Source organism: Schistocerca nitens, chromosome 2, assembly GCF_023898315.1.
Source record: "Schistocerca nitens isolate TAMUIC-IGC-003100 chromosome 2, iqSchNite1.1, whole genome shotgun sequence".
NCBI lineage: Eukaryota > Metazoa > Arthropoda > Insecta > Orthoptera > Acrididae > Schistocerca > Schistocerca nitens.
This window is the reverse complement of record NC_064615.1, coordinates 269,677,925-269,697,622: the sequence shown is the minus strand read 5'-3', so window position 1 is coordinate 269,697,622 and position 19,698 is coordinate 269,677,925. Positions and strand designations below refer to the sequence as shown.

Genomic DNA, 19,698 nt, shown 5'->3' with positions numbered 1-19,698 from the left:
CAGCAAAGTGTTTTACAAAGATATCCTTGAAAGGCTCAGGAAAAGGGTGAATGGAGTGAGACCAGACGCTGCAATGAAGTGGATGCCGCAGCATGACAACTCCCCATGCCACATGGCTACTTCCATCAAATGGCTCTGAGCACTATGGAACTTCTAAGGTCATCAGTCCCCTAGAACTTAGAACTACTTAAACCTAACTAACCCAATGACATCACACACAGCCACGCCCGAGGCAGGATTCGAACCTGCGACCGTAGCGGTCGCGCGGTTCCAGACTGTAGCGCCTAGAACCGCTCTGCCACCCTGGCCGGCGGCTACTTCCATCACGGAATTTTTTGTCTCAAAAAGCATTGCTGTGGCACATAGCCCCCCTGTTCACTTGATCTGAGTCCTTACGACTTTCTTTTCCCGAAATTGAAAAAAAGTCTTAAAAGGACGTCGTTTTGGGACTGTGGAGAAAATTGAAAAGAATGTGACCGATATGTTAAAGATCCTAACAGCTGAGGCCTTTCACTGGTGCTACCAAGTCTGGGAACAATGACACCGCAGGTGTACAGCTACTGAAGGGAACTACTGTGAAGGGGACAATATTGTTGTCTGAAAAAGAACAAAAATTTTGGCAGAGAAAAACACAGTCTCATTACTTTTCTCACACACCTCATGTAAGTACAACGCAGTTCTTCAATTAGAACGTCAGATACTAGAAACTAGCGACCCTATCGCTGCTCATACTACCATAGAGCAAGTCAACCTCAACTGCTGTGTTATCTTGCCCTGTCATAGCTATGTGAAGTGTTCCCCCATCACTTCACTTGGTAATAGATCCATTTCACTACATACGTAATAATTCAGTAAAAGTAATCTAGAAGCATCTTAATACCATGCTGAATGTGCACTAATGTGCTGATCAAAATGGTATCTCGACTAAAATTTAAAATCCTTAATTATAAATATACGAAATTGTGACAGACTGTCATATGACATTAAAAGGGCGTAATAAGAATATAAAGAACACGAGTAACACATTAATATGAACTGTTTTTGTCTGATTATTTCACTGACGCAGACATTTTTAAGCACTGTGCACCATTTTTGAATTATAGTGAGTCTTCAAACAAAATTCTGCAAAGGTAAAGAATGCACTTAAGCCACTGAAAAAGAAAACATGAATATCTCAATACCTTATCCTACAAGTATCCTCGTGAAGTGTACACCATGGTTTTGATTGTTCCTATGATAATTTTTAAATTGTATGCCAAACTGTTTATAATAAGTGTAACTTCACTTCTGTGAGAATGTGCGTAGTGGATGTGGTAAGGTCAAATGGAAGCACTCGTCAACAGCTTCTACTTGAGTCCTCATATGTTGTTTTAGAATTATTGCATACATTGTCCTTAATTCATAAAAAATTACTATTCAGTGAACATTGTATGCATCACACATGGTGCGTTTGTATTATAAGAATCGTCTTTAAATCAGTTTGAAAACGGTTTACCTGCATTCAGAATATGACGATTCCTTCTCGCAAAGGCATGGCTATACAGCTGCAGTCTCCATTAGTAGCTGGTTTGCTCTGTGACTTCCACATGTCTACGCTTAAGCTACCACATTCGATGTGCAGGTCTGTCAAATCATGCTCATAGGGCCAGATACTCCACTTTGACACAGTCCCAGAACATCTTTCCCACTCTCTGCAACTGGGGCGTATTGACATGTAATGTCACAGCATTTCAGTGGAAAATTTGGAAATTTGTGGTAAGGTCTTATGGGACCAAACTGCTGAGGTCATCAGTTCCTGAGCTTACACACTACTTAAACTAACATACGCTAAGGACGACACACACACCCATCCCCGAGGGAGGACTCGAACCTTCGACGGGGGGAGCCGCGAGGAGCGTAACAAAACGCCCTAGACCGCGCGGCCGCATTTTAGTGCACCACGCCACCGTATCCTAAATTTGTATCAGAATAATTTGAGGAACCCAGTCGTGACAGTGCTTGGTTAGCCTCCCCAGTAACCTAACATCAACATTTTGGGTGCCATAAACTGAGACGTGTGCAAGAGCTGGAAATAGCTCCTACCTATCTCCATGTGTTGTGTGCTGCAGTTGCATAGTTATGGATCAGGATGGTTTACGAATACTTCCAGTAATTTGTGACATCTTTGTCACAATGTGTCAACTTCCTGGTAAGGACAAAACGAAGCGCTACATGCTACTAGGCTATATTGCGTCACAGCTCGAAGCTGACGGGCAGAATCTAAGGATCAGCTGGACTGGTTATCTCTAGTTCAAATTTTTGCATCTCCTGCTTGGAACAATCATTGAGTAGAGTGAAAGAAAGTAAGTTCAGTGCATCCCCTAGGGCTCTCACACTACACCATCAAAAGCCTGCCCAAGTCACCTGTTGGTGAAGGAACAAACACATCTAAAACAATACCCAGCAGACCTCATGTACTGATCGACGTGGACAGTCGAGCGTTGCGGAAGGTGATTGTAAAACATCGTGTGAAATCAGAGGAAGGAATCGCTCGTGAGTTCCGAAGAAGAAAGAAGGGAAGATTAGGGTTTAATGCCCTGTCGACATTGAAGTCATTAGAAATGAAGCACAAGCCCGGAATGATTCAAAGATGGGGAAGGAAATCGGTCGTACTCTTTCAAAGGAACCATCCGAACATTTGCCTGGAGCCATTTAGAGAAACCACGAAAACCTAAATCAGGATTTGAACTGTCTGTCGCGTCCCAAACGTCAATATTGTCAGGTACTGAGCAACAGGGGCTAGCTTGGAGTGAAATAGCCAGTTAGCCTACGTGAGAGTGAGCCTCGACCTAGCTGTTCCTCCTTACAAAACGAGACGAGGGCTGGAAGGTAGCTTGCAATGATCTTCACAAGAAGTGCCTCACAATGCTTAGTTTATTTCCTGAAACGACTCCTCTTTTGCTACTACACTCATGCTCATAAATTAAGGACAATTGCAGAATGTGGTGCCATACAATGTGGCACTACACAAAACTGGCGCTAATAGCATAGGCACATAGGGAACACACACGACACAGATCTGTAAGTCCACGGTATTGGTGATAAGTTGATAAAACCGTCCAGAAACACATGTGCTACAAATCGCCACTGTTTCCTGCACATATACCCCGACATCAATACGGGATATGATCACCACGCACACGTACACAGGGCGCACAACGGGTTGGCATACTCGGGATCAGCTCGTCGAGCAGCTGTTGGGGTATAGCCTCCCATTCTTGCACCAGTGCATGTCAGAGCTCTTGAAGTGTCCTAGGGGTTTGAAGACGTGCAGCGATACGTCGACCGAGAGCATCCCAGACGTGCTCGAGGGGGTTTAGGTCTGGGGAATAGGCAGGCCACTCCATTTGCATGATATCTTCTGTTTCAAGGTACTCCTCCACGATGGCAGCTCGGTGGGGCCATGCGTTATCATCCATCAGGAGGAAGGTGGGACCCACTGCACCCCTGGAAAGGTGGACATACTGGTGCAAAATGACGTCCCGATACACCTGACCTGTATCCTCTGTCAAAGACATGCAGGGGTGTACGTGCACCAATCATAATCCCACCCCACACCATCAACCCACGACCCCCATACATGTCCCTTTCAAGGACATTAAGGGGTTGGTATCTGGTTCCTGGTTCATGTCAGATGAAAACCTGGCGAGAATCACTATTCAGACTATACCTGGACTCGTCCGTGAACATAACCTGGGACCACTGTTCCAATTACCATGTACTGTTTTCTTGACACCAGGCCTTACGGGCTCTCCTGTGACCAGGGGTCAGTGGAATGCACCTTGTAAGTCTCCGGGCGAATAAATCATGTCTGTTCGGTCGTCTGTAGACTGTGTGTCTGGAGACAACTGTTCCAGTGGCTGCAGTAAGGTCCCGAGCAAGGCTATCTGCAGTACTCCGTGACTGTCTGCGGGCACTGATGGTGAGATATCGGTCTTCTTGTGGTGTTGTACACTGTGGGCATCCCGTACTGTAGCGCCTGGACTCGTTTCCTGTCTGCTGGAATCGTTGCCATAATCTTGAGATCACACTTTGTGGCACACAGAGGGCTCGTGCTACGACCTGCTGTGTTTGACCAATCTCCAATTCGCCCTATTAATCTACCCCTAATAACGTCATCAATATGTGTTCTTTGAGCCATTTTCAACACACAGTCACCATTAGCACGTCTGAAAATGTCTGCACACTTACTCACTGCACCGTACCCTGACATGCACCAACACACCTCTGCGTACGTGGACTGCTGCCAGTGCCACTGTGCGATGACTGCAGGTCAGATGCACCACATGGTCATACCCCAAGGTGATTTAAACCCGCAAACCTCCCACCATAGCATTGTTTCACCATGTATCAGCATTATCCATAATTTAGGAGTATGGGTGTGGTACTGATTGGGCTTAGTAACCACAAAGAGACCAAGTCTTTATACAGAGACAGTGATTTGATTTCACCGTTCCGCCTATATTGAATGTGTCTGTTCACTGGTCCTGTGCCCATTCTACGACAGAGTTCCTGACTCTCGGACACTCTGAATATTTCTCTACTACGCTCAGCCTCTCCTACTCTCTTGAGGAGCACCAAGCTTCCTAGTTTTCTTTGACGTTTCCCCTTCATCCTCATCTGTCTCTGACATGTGATGCTGAAGGGATACTGCCTCCTCATTGGCTCTAATTCGCACTAGGCCTTAGTGACTTTCCATACGCTGGGTAGAGAGATCTGACGATATATTGCCCTTCTAGACTATCGTTGGCTTCATATGACGTATAGATTCCCTTTCCAAAACACCTATCTCTGTCCTCTCCACCCCTGTACTTGCCGTTACTTTGGAAAACTTTCCACTCCTTATTTTGATCTAGATGTGTACTGAGTATACTTGGCAAGGATACGATGTAATGCTGCTGTGTTCACATCCCATCCAGTGGTCGCCGCCATCCTGGAGCCAGCTGTGCATTCGCCATCAAGTAAGGCCTGAAACCCCTCCAATTCCTGCTACTCCTCTGAATCTGACTCACTTTTTTCTTTACAAGAGTTGGCCCTTTTTTCTCTGTGGATACAATGTGTCATCCTCCCGAATAGGAGTCAGTTTGCTAACCACTGCGTCGCCTCACTCGGGGTGAGATCCAAAGAGCTACCAGCAGTTCAGAATGTGGTACAGTGGTCGAGTAGCTCCTCAAAGGCAACACATTTTTGTAGTCATGGGCGTCATCAGCATTAATTACTTGGGGAGGGGGGGTGAGACGAATCAGTAGAGTATAGATAACAAGGGGGTCAAAATGAGATATGCCCTTGAAAAATATTGAAAAAATTAGGACCTAAAACCACTTTTTGGAGCATTCTGTATGCCTCAGACCATATATGTCAGTGACTTTTAAAAGTCCTAAATTCTGCCAATTTGTGCCTGGATTACAACCTATTTTGCAATTATCAAGTATAAAAAAGGTAAAACAATATTAACTTTTAAATTTAGGACAGTATGTGTATGATTATTATGTATTGTGTCCTAGACAATCGTGCAAATTATTTCCGGTTGAATTGTTTTTCTCACAAAATAAAAGCTTCTTTCATGTAAGATTTTGGTTCTGTTGGCTGAGTGAAGTAACATCAGACGAAGTGCTCTACAATTTGAAATACTGTACTGAAAATAATCCGCCAGAAAAGACAAAGTAGTTCTTTGTTTAAAGTAGAGACCTATGCTTGAAAATGTGGAGAACACTGGAAACCTGTTACTTTGCAAGAATACCCTCCAAAAATTCACAGTCCATAGTTTTCTTTTACTGAGAAACGTGAGCAAAGCTGCAATGTGTAAATTGCTAGTTTATTATAAATCTTTTTAGGGAAGAATCAAGTAAAAATAATGTGTAAAATTTAATGGACGTATGCTAGAGGTGCATTTAGATCAGTTTAAAAAACACTTGAAGAGTTTCTATAAACTAGGTGTTGTACTACGTTGTAGTGGTACAATTAAGTAAACTGGAATCCATTTTGAAATAAATATTTACTTACCATAATTCCTTTGGCTTTTAAAAAACGAGAGTATTGATGAATCGTCTAGAATTCTCCTCATAGCATTCCCTCTTGACATATACACTGACTGTTGATTATTACTATACTAAAAGTAAACTAAACTCCTTCTGAACAGGACTTGGAAGGCCCAATGGTACCGAATGACTGCCTAGTCATCCTCAGGATGCGGATATGGAGGGGCGTGTGGTCAGAACACTACTCTCCTGCCCGTTGTCAGCTTTCATTACTGGAGCTGCTACTTCTCAATCAAATAGCTCCTCACTTGGCCTCATAAGTGCTGACTGCACCCTGACTTCCAACAGCGCTCAGCTGACCTGACTGGTCACCCTTCCAAGTGTTAGCTAAGCCCGACAACATTTAACTTCGTTGATCTGACGGGAACTGGCGTTACCCCTGCAGCAAGGCAGGACGTAAGTGACTGTCACATGGCGTTCGATTGTTAGCTATCTACCTGCTGGTACCCTTCCTACAAACTTATAGAGTCCTTATCCACCCCACTCCTTCACCACTTGCAGCCATACCAACACAATTCATAAAAACTTGGAATATTGTCTTTTTAGAGAATAATATAAATGGATTTGATTTACTGGCACGTTATGAATCCTCCAGACCATTAATTCTTACTGTACAAGAGCTTTTAGTGTGTGTTATTAGTTAAGCTTTGATATATTCGTTCAATGGTGTCTTTTTTGCCAAATAAGACTAAAAAATTGAAATTTCTTTTCAAACAATATTGGTGGAGCATGGCCCCCCTCCCCCCACCCCTCCGGCGGTGACGCCTATGTCTGTAATTAGTGCTAAGCGATATCACTGAACACCGGAAGACTGGAAAAGAGTGATTTGGGGTGATGAATTACACTGTACACAGTGGAGATCCGATGGAAAGGTTTGGTTTTGGCGAATTCCTTGAGAACATTACCCGCCATCACCTACAGTGTCAACTGTGGAATACAGAGCAGGTTGTGTTATGGTATGGGGATGTTTCGTGGTTAATGTGTGGTCCCCTTCCTTTGCTCAAGAAAACACTGAATGTGGATGCATTTTGCAGTGCCATGTACTGCGTGCAGTAGAGGAACAGGCTGGTGGTGGTTATTCATATCAGCATGACAATGCAGCCTGTCATAAAAACAGAATCTGTGAGGCAACTGTTTGTGGACAATGACATTCATGAAATGGAGTGGCCTCCCCAGAGCCCCAACCTGTACCGAATGGAATATTTTTGGAATGAGAGAATCATCTTCCCTCCAGAACCCAGTGCTCAACACCGTTGCCTTCTCTGGTTTCAGCTGTTGATGAAGAATGGGCTGCCATTGCCCCACAGACATTCAGAAACCTCACTGGAAGTGTCCCCAGCAGAATTCAAGCCATCTTAAAGGCGAAGGTGGACTCACCCTATATTAATATCCACTGATAGCTGTCCAGATACTCTTGATCAGATAGTGTATGGGTGTGTGCAGATGAGCCAGCCGTGCGACCAGCTGCTGGAGGGTTGCAAGTGGAAGGGTGAGGAGACTTCTTGCCACAAGCTCTTCACTTCGCGACTCTCTTACCTCGGCTTCTGCTGCTCCTTCGGCTACCGTGGAGATGTCCGCGTCACCGACAGGTAGGCATTATAACTTACTGCCTGCCGCCTCCAGCACCTATCCTACTGTTCCTGACACTCTCTTCCCAAACTGATGTTCTGTTGTCGTTACAAATAACCGGTTACTATATCTGGCACAGGCTAACATATTGACCTGGCATTAGGATCGGACTTGGATGCCTGAAATATTGTAGTCAACAATTAAAATTACAACTCGCGCCATTTTGTTTTCTTGGGGGTACTAATTCTGAATTGATTGAACACCGATATTACCTGCGTAGTCGGACATTCCAGACCATTTTTTTTTTCAGTGGTGTATGCCGCCGCAAGGGAGCCAGCGTAAGCAGAGTCTATGGCGTAAGACCACTCCTATTGCAAAACTGATTTTGTGAACAGTGTGAAACAATTATTATTTTATACTGCTATTCCTGTCTGGAATCGTGCAATGTTACACAGTGAGGTCTTAAACGTTATACACTGCCTGGCAAAAAGGTAGTCTGATGTCACTGTAACGTCATACATGTACACACCATTTGCAGGTATGTAAATGATTAGAGTTGCAATTATCTGTGGCAGAAAGAGCGGCCTCCAGAGAGCAGTAGTACTGCTTGTGTTTATTGTTCTTTCCAGGCCTATTAGAGTACATAAGAGGCGCTAACTGTGTCAGATATCGAGTTATCAATGTGAGAAACGGAGATGCTGTGTACTCATATGAGACAGCGTTATCAGCATCTGTCAGAGTTGAAAACGGGCCTCAATTTGGCCGTCTGATTGGGTCATTCAGTATGCAGATTTGTGGATGTGACAGTGGCCCAATTTTAGACTACATGGAGTGTGAGGGTAAGCTCGTACTTGTTGTAAAGGTTCTGGTCGACCACATCTGACCAGCGCTAGGGAGGATCGTCACATGGTGCACCAAGTGCATCATAACCCCTTCACATCTGCACCTACCATTTGACAACAAATAATGGACCCCCTGCAAGATTTCGTTTCAGCCTCCACCACTGCTTGTAGTCTAGCACCAGCTGAACTAGAGAATTACAGTCCCATGCATAGACTGCCATTAACATCACAACAGAGATGGCTGCATTTGGAGTCATGCCGTGATGGGCAGCATGAACAGCTGATGAATGGTGTCCCATTGTGTCCAGCAATGGATCGCATTTATGCCCTACCCCAGATAACCATTTTCAGCGAGTATGCTGATGATGAGGAGACAGTTCCCATTGTTCCAATCTTTGAGAGGTAAGCAGTGCTAATCCTGTCGACACCGAGTGGGAAACCATTGGGTACAACTTCAGATCATGTTTGGTGGTGATTGCGGAAACTGTGACAGCACAATAATGTGTCACAAAGATATTGCTTCCTCAGCTCTTACCTCTGGTGCCACAGTACCGTAGTGCAATTTGCAGTAGTAGAGTGACCGTCCACACATGGCACATAGCTCTGTGAACTGTCAGTGTGATGCTGAGGTACTATTGTGGCCAGTGGGATCCCCAAATCTGTCTTTGGTAGATTTGTGGGACTGGCTCGGATGTCAATCCTGTTCCTGTGCCATTATCAAGGATATCGAGGGCCAGTTGCAACAGTTGTGGGCCAGCTGTACTCAGGAGAGGTACAATGGCTTTATGGCACCATCCTTAACCGCACCAGTGCATGCGTCCCGGCCACAGGAGGTGCAGCATGATACTCATTGTTTCTAAATTTTGCTGGATTTTGTAATCACCTAAACATCATCAAATACCTTCTCAGTCTATAAAATTTCATTTTGTTTCCTCCTCCCCTTCCTGGTGCTTCCCTTTTTTGTCAGGCAGTGTATACAAGAAGAGAGGAGAGCTAGCATAAGCATTGCATCTGGCTCAGATTCGAAGCTTATGCAAACATGTTTACATGGACAGACTTAAACGTTTATGATTTTATTACTATAGAAAAACGACTACCGGTCCAGTCGGGAAAGATGTGATATTACGTGGTGAGATTCTGCACGCAAATCAATGGAAAACGAACTTGTCTACAGACATGATGTACAAAACTCCGTATTTGCTTAGACACAAAAGGAGCATTTACTCGAAGTTCTGTACTGTGTACAAAGTAAGAAACATACATTAAGCTCGAAAATACTCTATTCTAAATCGTGAAAGAGTGCGTTATTGAAATTTCCTGGGAGATTAAAATGGAGTGCTGCTCTGGGACTCAATATTTCTTTCTGCAGGCAATACTCTTACCAACTGAGCTATTCGGGCACGACTTAACGGCGTGATCTTGTAGCTTAACTGCTGAAAGTACCTTCTCCCACTTTCCAAAAGTCTCAGAGTAAAGCAGAGCTTCTGTCCAGTTGGCAAGAAGTGGAGACACACGTGGAAGTGAGGCTGTGAGGATGGGCCGAACAGCTCAGTTGCTAAGACCGTTGCCCAAGGAAGGCAAGATGCTGGGTTTCAGTCCCAGAACATCACTCAGTTCTGTCAGGAACTTTCCAAGAAATGTACACTCGACTCCAGAGTGGAACATCCATTTAATGTCATTCACCATAATCGATGTTTTTGGAAAGCCAGCGACTGTACCAGTCATGATTTCAGTAATAAAACACTGAACCAGTTACTTCTGTTATGCATAGCACGACATGTATTGAGAGTTTATTCTCACTTTCAACTGTAAATAATTACATTGGTATTTTTGTGATGTTTGGATGTGAGTTCTGCTTCTCTCACCTCCAGTCGTCTTTTCTTGGGTTTTCTGCAATTGAAAAATCGGAAAATATAAAGTTTGTGATCGTTATTTGCTAATGATAGAAAATAGCACTTTTTTCTGTCTGTTTACATGTAATGTGCCTCCTTAAATGTGAAAAAATCCACATATACGCGAAACATCACTCACACTGTTTCTTTATGGGTAGATCAAAATGTGTGTACAAAGATATTACAACAGTATGTCTTCTCAAAGAGTTTGGTACAGTAAGAGATGTCCCATTTCTTGTGGATTACATTATCACTTCCAGTTATCCCTTACAACTTCTGCGCTAACACAACTGGCTATTTAAATTTATGATTCATATTCTATTTTGTACGATTTTTTTGTAAATATTGAGTGCACTGTATTAAGAAATCAAAATATGCATAGATTTCCTGTAGTATTATATACAGGGCAAACATTTGTAGAAACTGATCTACTTGTATATAGTTTGTCATTGAGGATTTTTTTTCTTATTGCTTTCTGTGGTATACAAAAGTTTCATCTCCTCTATTAGGTCTGTTGTATGAGACTCTTTACCTTAGAAGCTAGCATAAGGAAAGGCAAACCTACCTTTATAGCATTTGTAGACTCAGAGAAAGCTTCTGACAATGTTGAATGGAATACTCTCTTTCAAATTCTAAAGGAGGCAGATGTAAAATACAGGGAGCGAAAGGCAATTTACAATTTATACAGAAAGCAGACGGCAGTTATAAGAGTCGAGGGGCACGGAAGGCAAGCACTGGTTGAGAAGGTAGTGAGACAGGGTTGTAGCCTATACCTGGTGTTATTCAGTCTGTGTACTGAGCAAACAGTAAAGAAAACAAAAGAAAAATTTGGAGTAGGAATTAAAATCCATGGAGAAGAAATAAAAACTTTGAGGTTTGCCAACGACATTGTAATTATTTCAGAGACAGCAAAGGATCTGCAAGAGCAGCTGAAAGGAATGTACATTGTATCGGAAGGACGATATAAGATGAACATCGAAAAAAGCAAAATGAGGATAATGGAATGTACTTTAATTAAATCATGTGATGCCGTGGGAATTAGATTAGGAAAATGTTTCTGAAAGAGACATTTGTTAACATCGAGTATAGAATTAAGTGTCAGGTAGTCCTTTCTGATAATATTTGTGTGGAGTGTAGCCATGTGTAGAAGTGAAACATGGATGATAACTAGTTTAGACAAGAAGGAAATAGAAGCTTTCGAAATGTGGTGCTACAGAAGAATGCTGAAGATTAGATGGGTAGATCACGTAATTAATGAGGAAGTACTGAGTAGAACTGGGGAGAAGAGGAATCTGTGCCACAACTTGCCTAGTCGAAGGGATCTGTTTGTAGGACATGGTCTGAGTCATCAAGAGATCACCAATTTCGTATTGGAGGTAAGCTTGGAGGGTAAAAATCATAGAGAAAGACCAAGAGATGAATACAGCAAGGAGATTCAGAAGGACGTATGTTGCAGTAGGAACTTGAGATGAAGCAGCTTGCAGAGGATAGAATAGCACGGAGAGCTGCATCAAACCAGTCTCTGGACTGAAGACCACAACAACATGAGATTCTTTGCAGTGATGAAGTATCTTGAGATCATCCACAGAGTGTGAAAATATTTTGTTGGCGCCCACCTACATATGTAGGAATGATCATCATAATAAAATACGAGGAATCAGAGTTCGCACAGAAAGATTTGTTTTCGTTTCTTCCGCGCGCTGGAAGAGTGGAACACTAAAGAAATAGCTTGAAGGTGGTTCGATGAACTCTGTGCCAGGTACGTAACCGAGAGCTGCAGAGTAATTACTTAGACGTAGACGTAGTAAGTTACAGAACAGTTTGGTAAAAACGGTCGCTTAACATGAGATTGCGATTTATCGTTCCTCGACATGGTTTCTTGCGTTGTTTGGGATCTCACAACAGTCGTGATAATAAGAAAGCATTCAGTTCAGGAGGGCCATACTGATCGCCATGTAGGATGTCACTGGGCCAACGGCTGGGGAGAATAGACACACTGAATGCACGGCCGCGCATGGTCGTATAACCATGTCACGTACCTTGTGTCATAAGAATATCCAGAGAGACAATGGGATGACGTCTGGAGCGCAAGCAGCTGCAACACAGCGACCATCGTCGCGGCTTTCTTTGATGCAACAGCAGAAATTAGATAAGTGGGGATTAGATGTACTTTTCATTCCAATAGATCCATAGCGAGTAGATCATCCAAACTGTAGAACATAACAGAAAAATAAAACTACAGAATAAATGTTTACAAAGAAAAACAGATATGCTAATGTACCGTCCACAGACTGCAAGAGAAATGGCCGTCATCGACGTGGAATAAGTAAAAAAATCTTAAACATACACATATCAAAAAAAGGTTTGCACCACCCTGGTTCCCAGAATTCCTGGAGATAGACGTTGACTGTGGATATTGTATCACAGACACAGTCCTATTGACTGTTCAGAGAAGTCACTAACGCTACGGTTGCAGGTTCGAATCCTGCCTCGGGCATGGATGTGTGTGATGTCCTTAGGTTAGTGAGGTTTAAATAGTTCTAAGTTCTAGGGGACTGATGACCTCAGAAGTTAAGTCCCATAGTGCTCAGAGCCATTTGAACCATTTTTTGAGAAGTCACTAAACCTGCCCAAAGTTGTAAACAACGATATATGAAGAGCACCTATTAGACGGAGGAGGTCCTACAGCCGATCAGTTCCAGTCATTCTATCAGGAAGGCTGTGCACGGCTCGTGTTCCCTGTTGTTTAACCATGCCTAGACGGTCAATACCACGATTCGATCGCGTCCGCATTGTTACTTTGTGCCAGGAAGAGCTCTCAACAAGGGAAGTGTCAAGGCGTCTCGAAGTGAATCGAAGCGATGTTTTTCGGACATGGAGGAGATGCAGAGAGACAGGAACTGTCGATGACATGCCTCGCTCAGGCCGCCCAAGGGCTAATACTGCAGTGGATGACCGCTACCTACAGATTATGGCTGGGAGGAACCCTGACAGCAACGCCACCATGTTGAATAATGCTTTTCGTGCAATCACAGGATGTCGTGTTACGACTCAAACTGTGCGCAATAGGCTGCATAATGCGCAACTTCACTCCCGACGTCCATGGCGAGGTCTATCTTTGCAACCACGACACCATTCTGTGCGGTACAGCTGGATCCAACAACATGCTGAATGGACTGCTCAGGATTGGCATCACGTCCTCTTCACCGATGAGTGTCGCTTATGCTTCCTCAGAGACGTGTTTGGAGGCAACCCGGTTAGGCTAAACGCCTTAGACACACTGTCCAGCGAGTGCAGCAAGGTGGAGGTTTCCTGCTGTTTTGGGATGGCATTATGTGGGGCCGACGTACGCCGCTAGTGGTATAGAAGGCGCCGTAATGGCTGTACGATACGTGAATACCACCCTCAACTGGTAGTGCAACCATATCGTCTGCATATTGGCGTGGCATTCGTCTTCATGGATGGCAATTCGCGCCCTCATCGTTCACATCTTGTGAATGAGGAGTGGGACAATCTGGACCGACAGTGCCTTGATGAACTTGTGGATAGTATTCAATGACAATACAGGCATGCATCAATGCAAGAGCACGTGCTACTGGGTATTAGAGGTACTGGTGTGTACAGCAATCTGGACCACCACTTCTGAAGGTCTCACTGTATGGTGGTACAACATGTAATGTATGGTTTTCATGAGCAATAAAAAGGGCGGGAATGATGCTTTTGTTGATCTCGACTCCAATTTTCTGTACAGGCTCCGGAAGTCTCGGAACCGAAGTGATGCAAAACTTTTTTTGATGTGTGTATTTTTATTTAAAAGGTAAAAAAAATTGTCACAAACATGTAAATGTTCAGTACATTCGGATGGACATGATAATTCTTAGCCTATTGTAACCATGCATCATCCATGCAGAAAGAGGGGGCCAACACTGGTTCGTGTCATGACAACAGTGGGCACTGGAGCAGCACCACAACGTGTTTTCAGACGAGTCCACATTCTACGTGGTGGATGTGTGTGTGTCTGTGTGTGTGTGTTTGTGTGTGTGTTTGTGTGTGTGTTTGTGTGTGTGTGTGTGTGTGTGTGTGTGTGTGTGTGTGTCGTTATTGTATGGGGTGCCATTGTGGATACAACACGATCACTAATGGTTCTCATAGCTAGTAATTTGGAGAGCAGCTAGTACATCTCTGACAAGCTAAGACAGGTGGCTGTACCCCATATTTCAGGTCTGTATGACATGGTCTTTGAACAAGATAACGCAAGAACGGATGTTGCCCGTGCTGTGCTAATCTACCTTAATACAGGGCATATTCGATTATTGGGCTGGCCAATACATTCACCCACTGAGAGCATTTGGTCATGGGTTGCCAAGTGAGAGGTATGCCACCACTTGCCAAACACTGTGACAGATGTGTTGAAGTACAGAGTTGAAGATTAATGAAATGACACACGTGTAATTGCCATTCAAGGGCAGTTCGACTTCAGGCCCATCCAGGTCACCGCCATTGTTGCTGGCGGAGGTGGCAGCTCTGTGCATACGATTTTGCACCCTGTATAGTGATAAGTCAGCTGCAAATGTAATTATGTATTGTTCCCATTACAGTTTAAACACGTAAATAAAACCCCATTATTTGCTCTGATGGATATCGTAATTTTTCGACCAACAGTGTGGCAATTGTATATATACTCAGTGTGGTAGTAAATGTGCTAAGGACCAGATTTAGCATGCCACCCGTTGTATCTTGCTGTCTGAAACCAAATTAACATTTCCTAAGACTTCAAATTGTCTGTACCTCTACAAGGTGTCACTCAAGAGCCTCTCCTGAACCTTCGCCGTTGTACTGACGTAGTACCTACAGAGTCCACGTCTGTAACTGACTGGTCACGGGCTCCGAGTGCCGTGGAGAGGATTCAAGTTCAATTTCCGGCACTGCCACGATATTTACCTTGCCGGGAGGACTGAAAGTGGACCTGATAAGTCTCGTGACGCCAATTTAGGAACTATTTCAGTGAGAAGTAGCGTCTACAGGGTCTGAGAGGCTGTCAACAACCAGGAGAGCGGCGTGCTGACAATACACCCCCTGTACTGCTTCTGGATGACTATATAGCACCGGATGACACGGTAGTTAGTCAGCATTAAATGGTCCATCAGTCTGTCTTCGGCAGGTGAGCGGCGAGGACGTCTTGTTTGTGTTCCATCTGCAGAGTCGCGAGCATGTGTAGTTGATTTACTTCGTCGTCACAACTAGTACTCGAGTCCATTGACATTGAGTTGCTATGGCTCATTCTTAGAGAAAATCCACCTAGCTCAACTTCCAACTCGACTGCAATCGAAAGCTTTATCCGCTTTATCAACATCGGCTTACACAGATCCCGTTAGGTGAATCGACGCAACCCCCTACCATTACAGCCCTTCCCATCAGTTACACAGGGCTGACATGGTCGATCATCATGGCAGACAGCGGACCACTTGGAAGACAGGGAACATCAGACTGCACAACCCTAGCAAACTTAGGATTGACCAAACCATGACAGAGTCGTCGCAGATTAAGGGAGGTCGCCCATCAATTTCGAAGGGAGATACAGATGAGAGAATGGAATTCGACAAAGGGTTGTACTGACCTTTGCTTTTCTCCCTGAAGATGATGCCGTGAAGGAACCACACATCATTCAGACATGGAGACCCATCTTGGCAAACAGAGAGCGCTGAGGAAACATAAAAAGCGATGCTGTACACGCGCTGATGAGTGCTGAGTGCCTCCTGCAGACGTCTACTCCAGCTGACAGCCGGATGGCCAACAACACAGGAAACATGAACGACACAGGCTCTTATTTACCTTGCCTTTCCTGACTTGGACACGGCTCTTTCTGGTCCCTCAGACGAACAGATCCTGGGCGCAGCACCCATCACCGTTACACAGCAGGAAGCGACTGAGGTTGTCACCTTGGGCAGATGACCCTGAGGAAGACTCTGTATCCGACATGTGAGAGGGGGGGGGGGGGTGTCTTCTCATATCTCAGCCCGTCCTGAGTAGCAGCAGACGACAGTTTGGACGTAGCCTGTACGTGACAGGCAACAACATTTATGGCGATACTGACGGCGGTCCTCATTGCAGCAGATGATCTACAGGCCTATCGCTTAGTGACCATCAATGTTAACACCATTAAGACATGTACGAAATTGTCGCTACTCCAAGTCATACCAGGCATCGACATTGTCTTTCTCTAAGAGGTCTACGTCGACTATTTCTGTTGTATGTTTGGCTATACTGCTCATATGTCCTCCCATGCCTCGCCAACGAAAAGCAGTGTTGCAGTTCCCCTCAGGGAGGGCCTCGAGGTAGACGAAGTAAGATGTCTCCCTGACGCTACAGGAATGACCATAACGGTGCTAGGCGTCCAGTTTATGAATGTGTACGGCCCTTCCGGAACAAAACGACATCTCTAATGACCACTCCTCTTTGCAGAAGGAGTAGCATTGCTCTTTCAGGTAGGCACGACTGTTTGGTGCTAGGGAGCGATTTCAGTAGCGTCCAGGCGCCCACGTGTCAGCTGCCACGCCATTCATCTTGCCCCAAACTTGGGGCACTCAACCGCGACTTCAAGCTGGTAGATATATGGGAAAATATCCATGGAAATTGGATGGAATTCACTCATTTTACAGGTCTCTCGTCTAGTCACATTGATAGGCAACAGTGAGTGATGCAGAGGTGTAGCCTGCGCCTTTTCAGATAACGGGTCATATACATGTGCTGTTACCCTTAGTCGCCAACTGGTGTGGCGCAACCGCCATCCCTGGAAGCTCATCTCACTTCTCTGATCACCTTGCTTTCCAGACTGTCAGCATTCCATCGAGGACGCATGGAGTACGTGCGTCCGCCACCTCCCAACACATCCCACGTCGATCAGTTGGTGGTTAAATTGCAATAAGCTGGCCCTTCAAGGAACCTTGATTACGACTCGCGACTGCGAGACTGCGGCTTGGAGGCGACACAATCTAGATTTTTGTTTCACCATCCTTAGTGAATGTGCCTCTCTGTCACCAACGCTGGAATGACGGATGGCAGTCCACTTTGTGAAAGCATAAATCTTAGCTCATATGTACCGTCACCCAGAAGCGACGATCGTCCGAGCGCGAACACACGACACAATAGCAAAAGAATGACCCATCAAGTACCACCTCATTCTAGAATGTAAACAACGACGACGGGCACTAATACAGGCCATCACTATTACGGACAGTCGCCACCTCACCACGCAGCCTGGTATTGGTGCAGCCTTCTTCAGCTGTTACGCTAAGCTCTATTTGACTCAATATTTCGACCCAATGATATTGACAGGTGTTCAAAAAAAAATGGTTCAAATGGCTCTGAGCACTATGGGACTTAGCATCTGAGGTCATCAGTCCCTTAGGACTGAGAAATACTTAAAGCTAACCAACCTAAGGACATCACACACGTCCATGCCCGAGGCTGGATTCGATCCTGCGACCGTAGCAGTCGCGCTGTTCCGGACTGAAGCGCCTAGAACCGCTCGGCCACTTCGGCCTGCCTGTTGACAGGTGTCTCGCAACTAGTTTACGGTACTATTCCGTAGGATTTTCAACTGAATTGTTGGACAAATTACAGAAGGAGAAATTATCGACACCATAGATAGTGTCAAACAATTGTCCTGGCCCCGACAGACTTCCAGTGGAGTTTTATAGATCATTTTAGTATTTACTGGCTTCCAAGTTGACAGGTATCTGTTAGGAGCTTATGTCCCCCACGGTGCCGCTTCTCACAACTTTCGTCGAAGGAATGATTATACCAGTCCACAAAACGACAGGTGGCGCTCGAGTACGTGATTACCACTTACTGAGATACCTCAAGTGTGACATGAAGATATTCGTCAGATCGATAGTGACCCATATATGGCCGACCCTGCCACACAACATCTCACCAGATCAGGCTTCCCTAAAAGGCGTCAATAACACAGCACAGCACTGTGTCGATAGTGTGGCATAATAGTTCTAGCGAGGGCACACTGCATCCCAGGAGTACTGGCGTCACTAGATTTTAGCCAGGCTTTTGATTGGGTGGCTCATGTGTAACACATGCAATACCCACAGCAATTCATAGACATTATGATGCACCTCCTCCAGTGGTCGATCTCCTAGTTACTCGTCAGTGGACACCATGCAGTCCATCCCGATTTCCAATTCGTTGAGTCAGGGCTGCCCATGTCGACCTAACTCCATGCTCTGGTACTGGAACTGATCCTCTCTGGCCTCCATCAGTGCCTCACTGGGCTAACGTTATGTGGCATCACATTTTGCTGTATAGCATATGCAGACGATTTGGTGCTCATGCTCTGCAATGGTAATTATGTAACCATTAAAAAATGGTTTAAATGGCTCTGAGCACTATGGGACTCAACTGCTGAGGTCATAAGTCCCCTAGAACTTAGAACTACTTAAACCTAACTAACCTAAGGACAACACACACATTCATGCCCGAGGCAGGATTCGAACCTGCGACCGTAGCGGTCGCGCGGTTCCAGACTGTAGTGCCAGAACAGCTCGTCCACCAGCGGCCGGCTGTAACAATCACACTAGAATGGATTGGCACATATGGTATAGCTTCTGGCATCTATCTCAATGTCACCAAATTGGTCACCTCAGAAGGGTTAACCCCAGCGTGTGTAGACCCCCTATAACTTAGTGGTACTATCAGATGCCTTGGAGTAGAGTTTCACGATGACATATGATGCACTGCAGCCCTTTACTACCGCTGCTCGTTACAACGAATTTGGGTCAAGATCGCCAACCTTCATCTATGGATGCTCAACATTCTTCGAGGGATGCACTTTGTCAACATTTTTCTAACATCACACATTCCACACATAGTGCATGTACTTCCATTACCATTACTGATGGCTTGGCATATATTAGCGGCATTTGGAGCCTACCGGCATGCTCTTCTAAATCAGTTATGAATTGCTGACACTTGCCTCAGATAAAGGAGGTTTTGGCCTGGTCCACATCCACACAAAACAGTGGCCTTTTAATCAGCTCCCACATCAAGCTGTGGCGCCACCACCCAGAAAATTTGACAGGTTTGCTGCTGGAGTCCCTGGTTCCACCCTCCCTTATGCCCCTACTGATGGTGAAAGATATTCCCTTGCACTTCTACTATTTTGGTCACTTTCTCCTGGAACACAGATATGTCCACATCACATGACCAGCAACAAAACAAGCGACGGCGCATGAGCTGTATAATGTTCTACAACGAAGGTGTCCACCAAATGTCGTGGAGGCAAGGAATCTCATGTTAGCTGCATGG

The 19,698-nt window shown here is 44.9% G+C and overlaps 1 protein-coding gene across 1 annotated transcript in view; it reads left to right on the top strand.

Annotated features, from left to right (window-relative positions):
* LOC126234978 (sodium channel protein Nach-like) overlaps positions 1–19,698 on the top strand; it is a 187,012-nt gene that overhangs the window by 93,594 nt on the left and 73,720 nt on the right. The window contains exon 5 of the mRNA XM_049943717.1: positions 7,521–7,666. Coding sequence (XP_049799674.1) covers positions 7,521–7,666 — 146 coding nt within the window. The remainder of the gene's footprint in view (positions 1–7,520; positions 7,667–19,698) is intronic.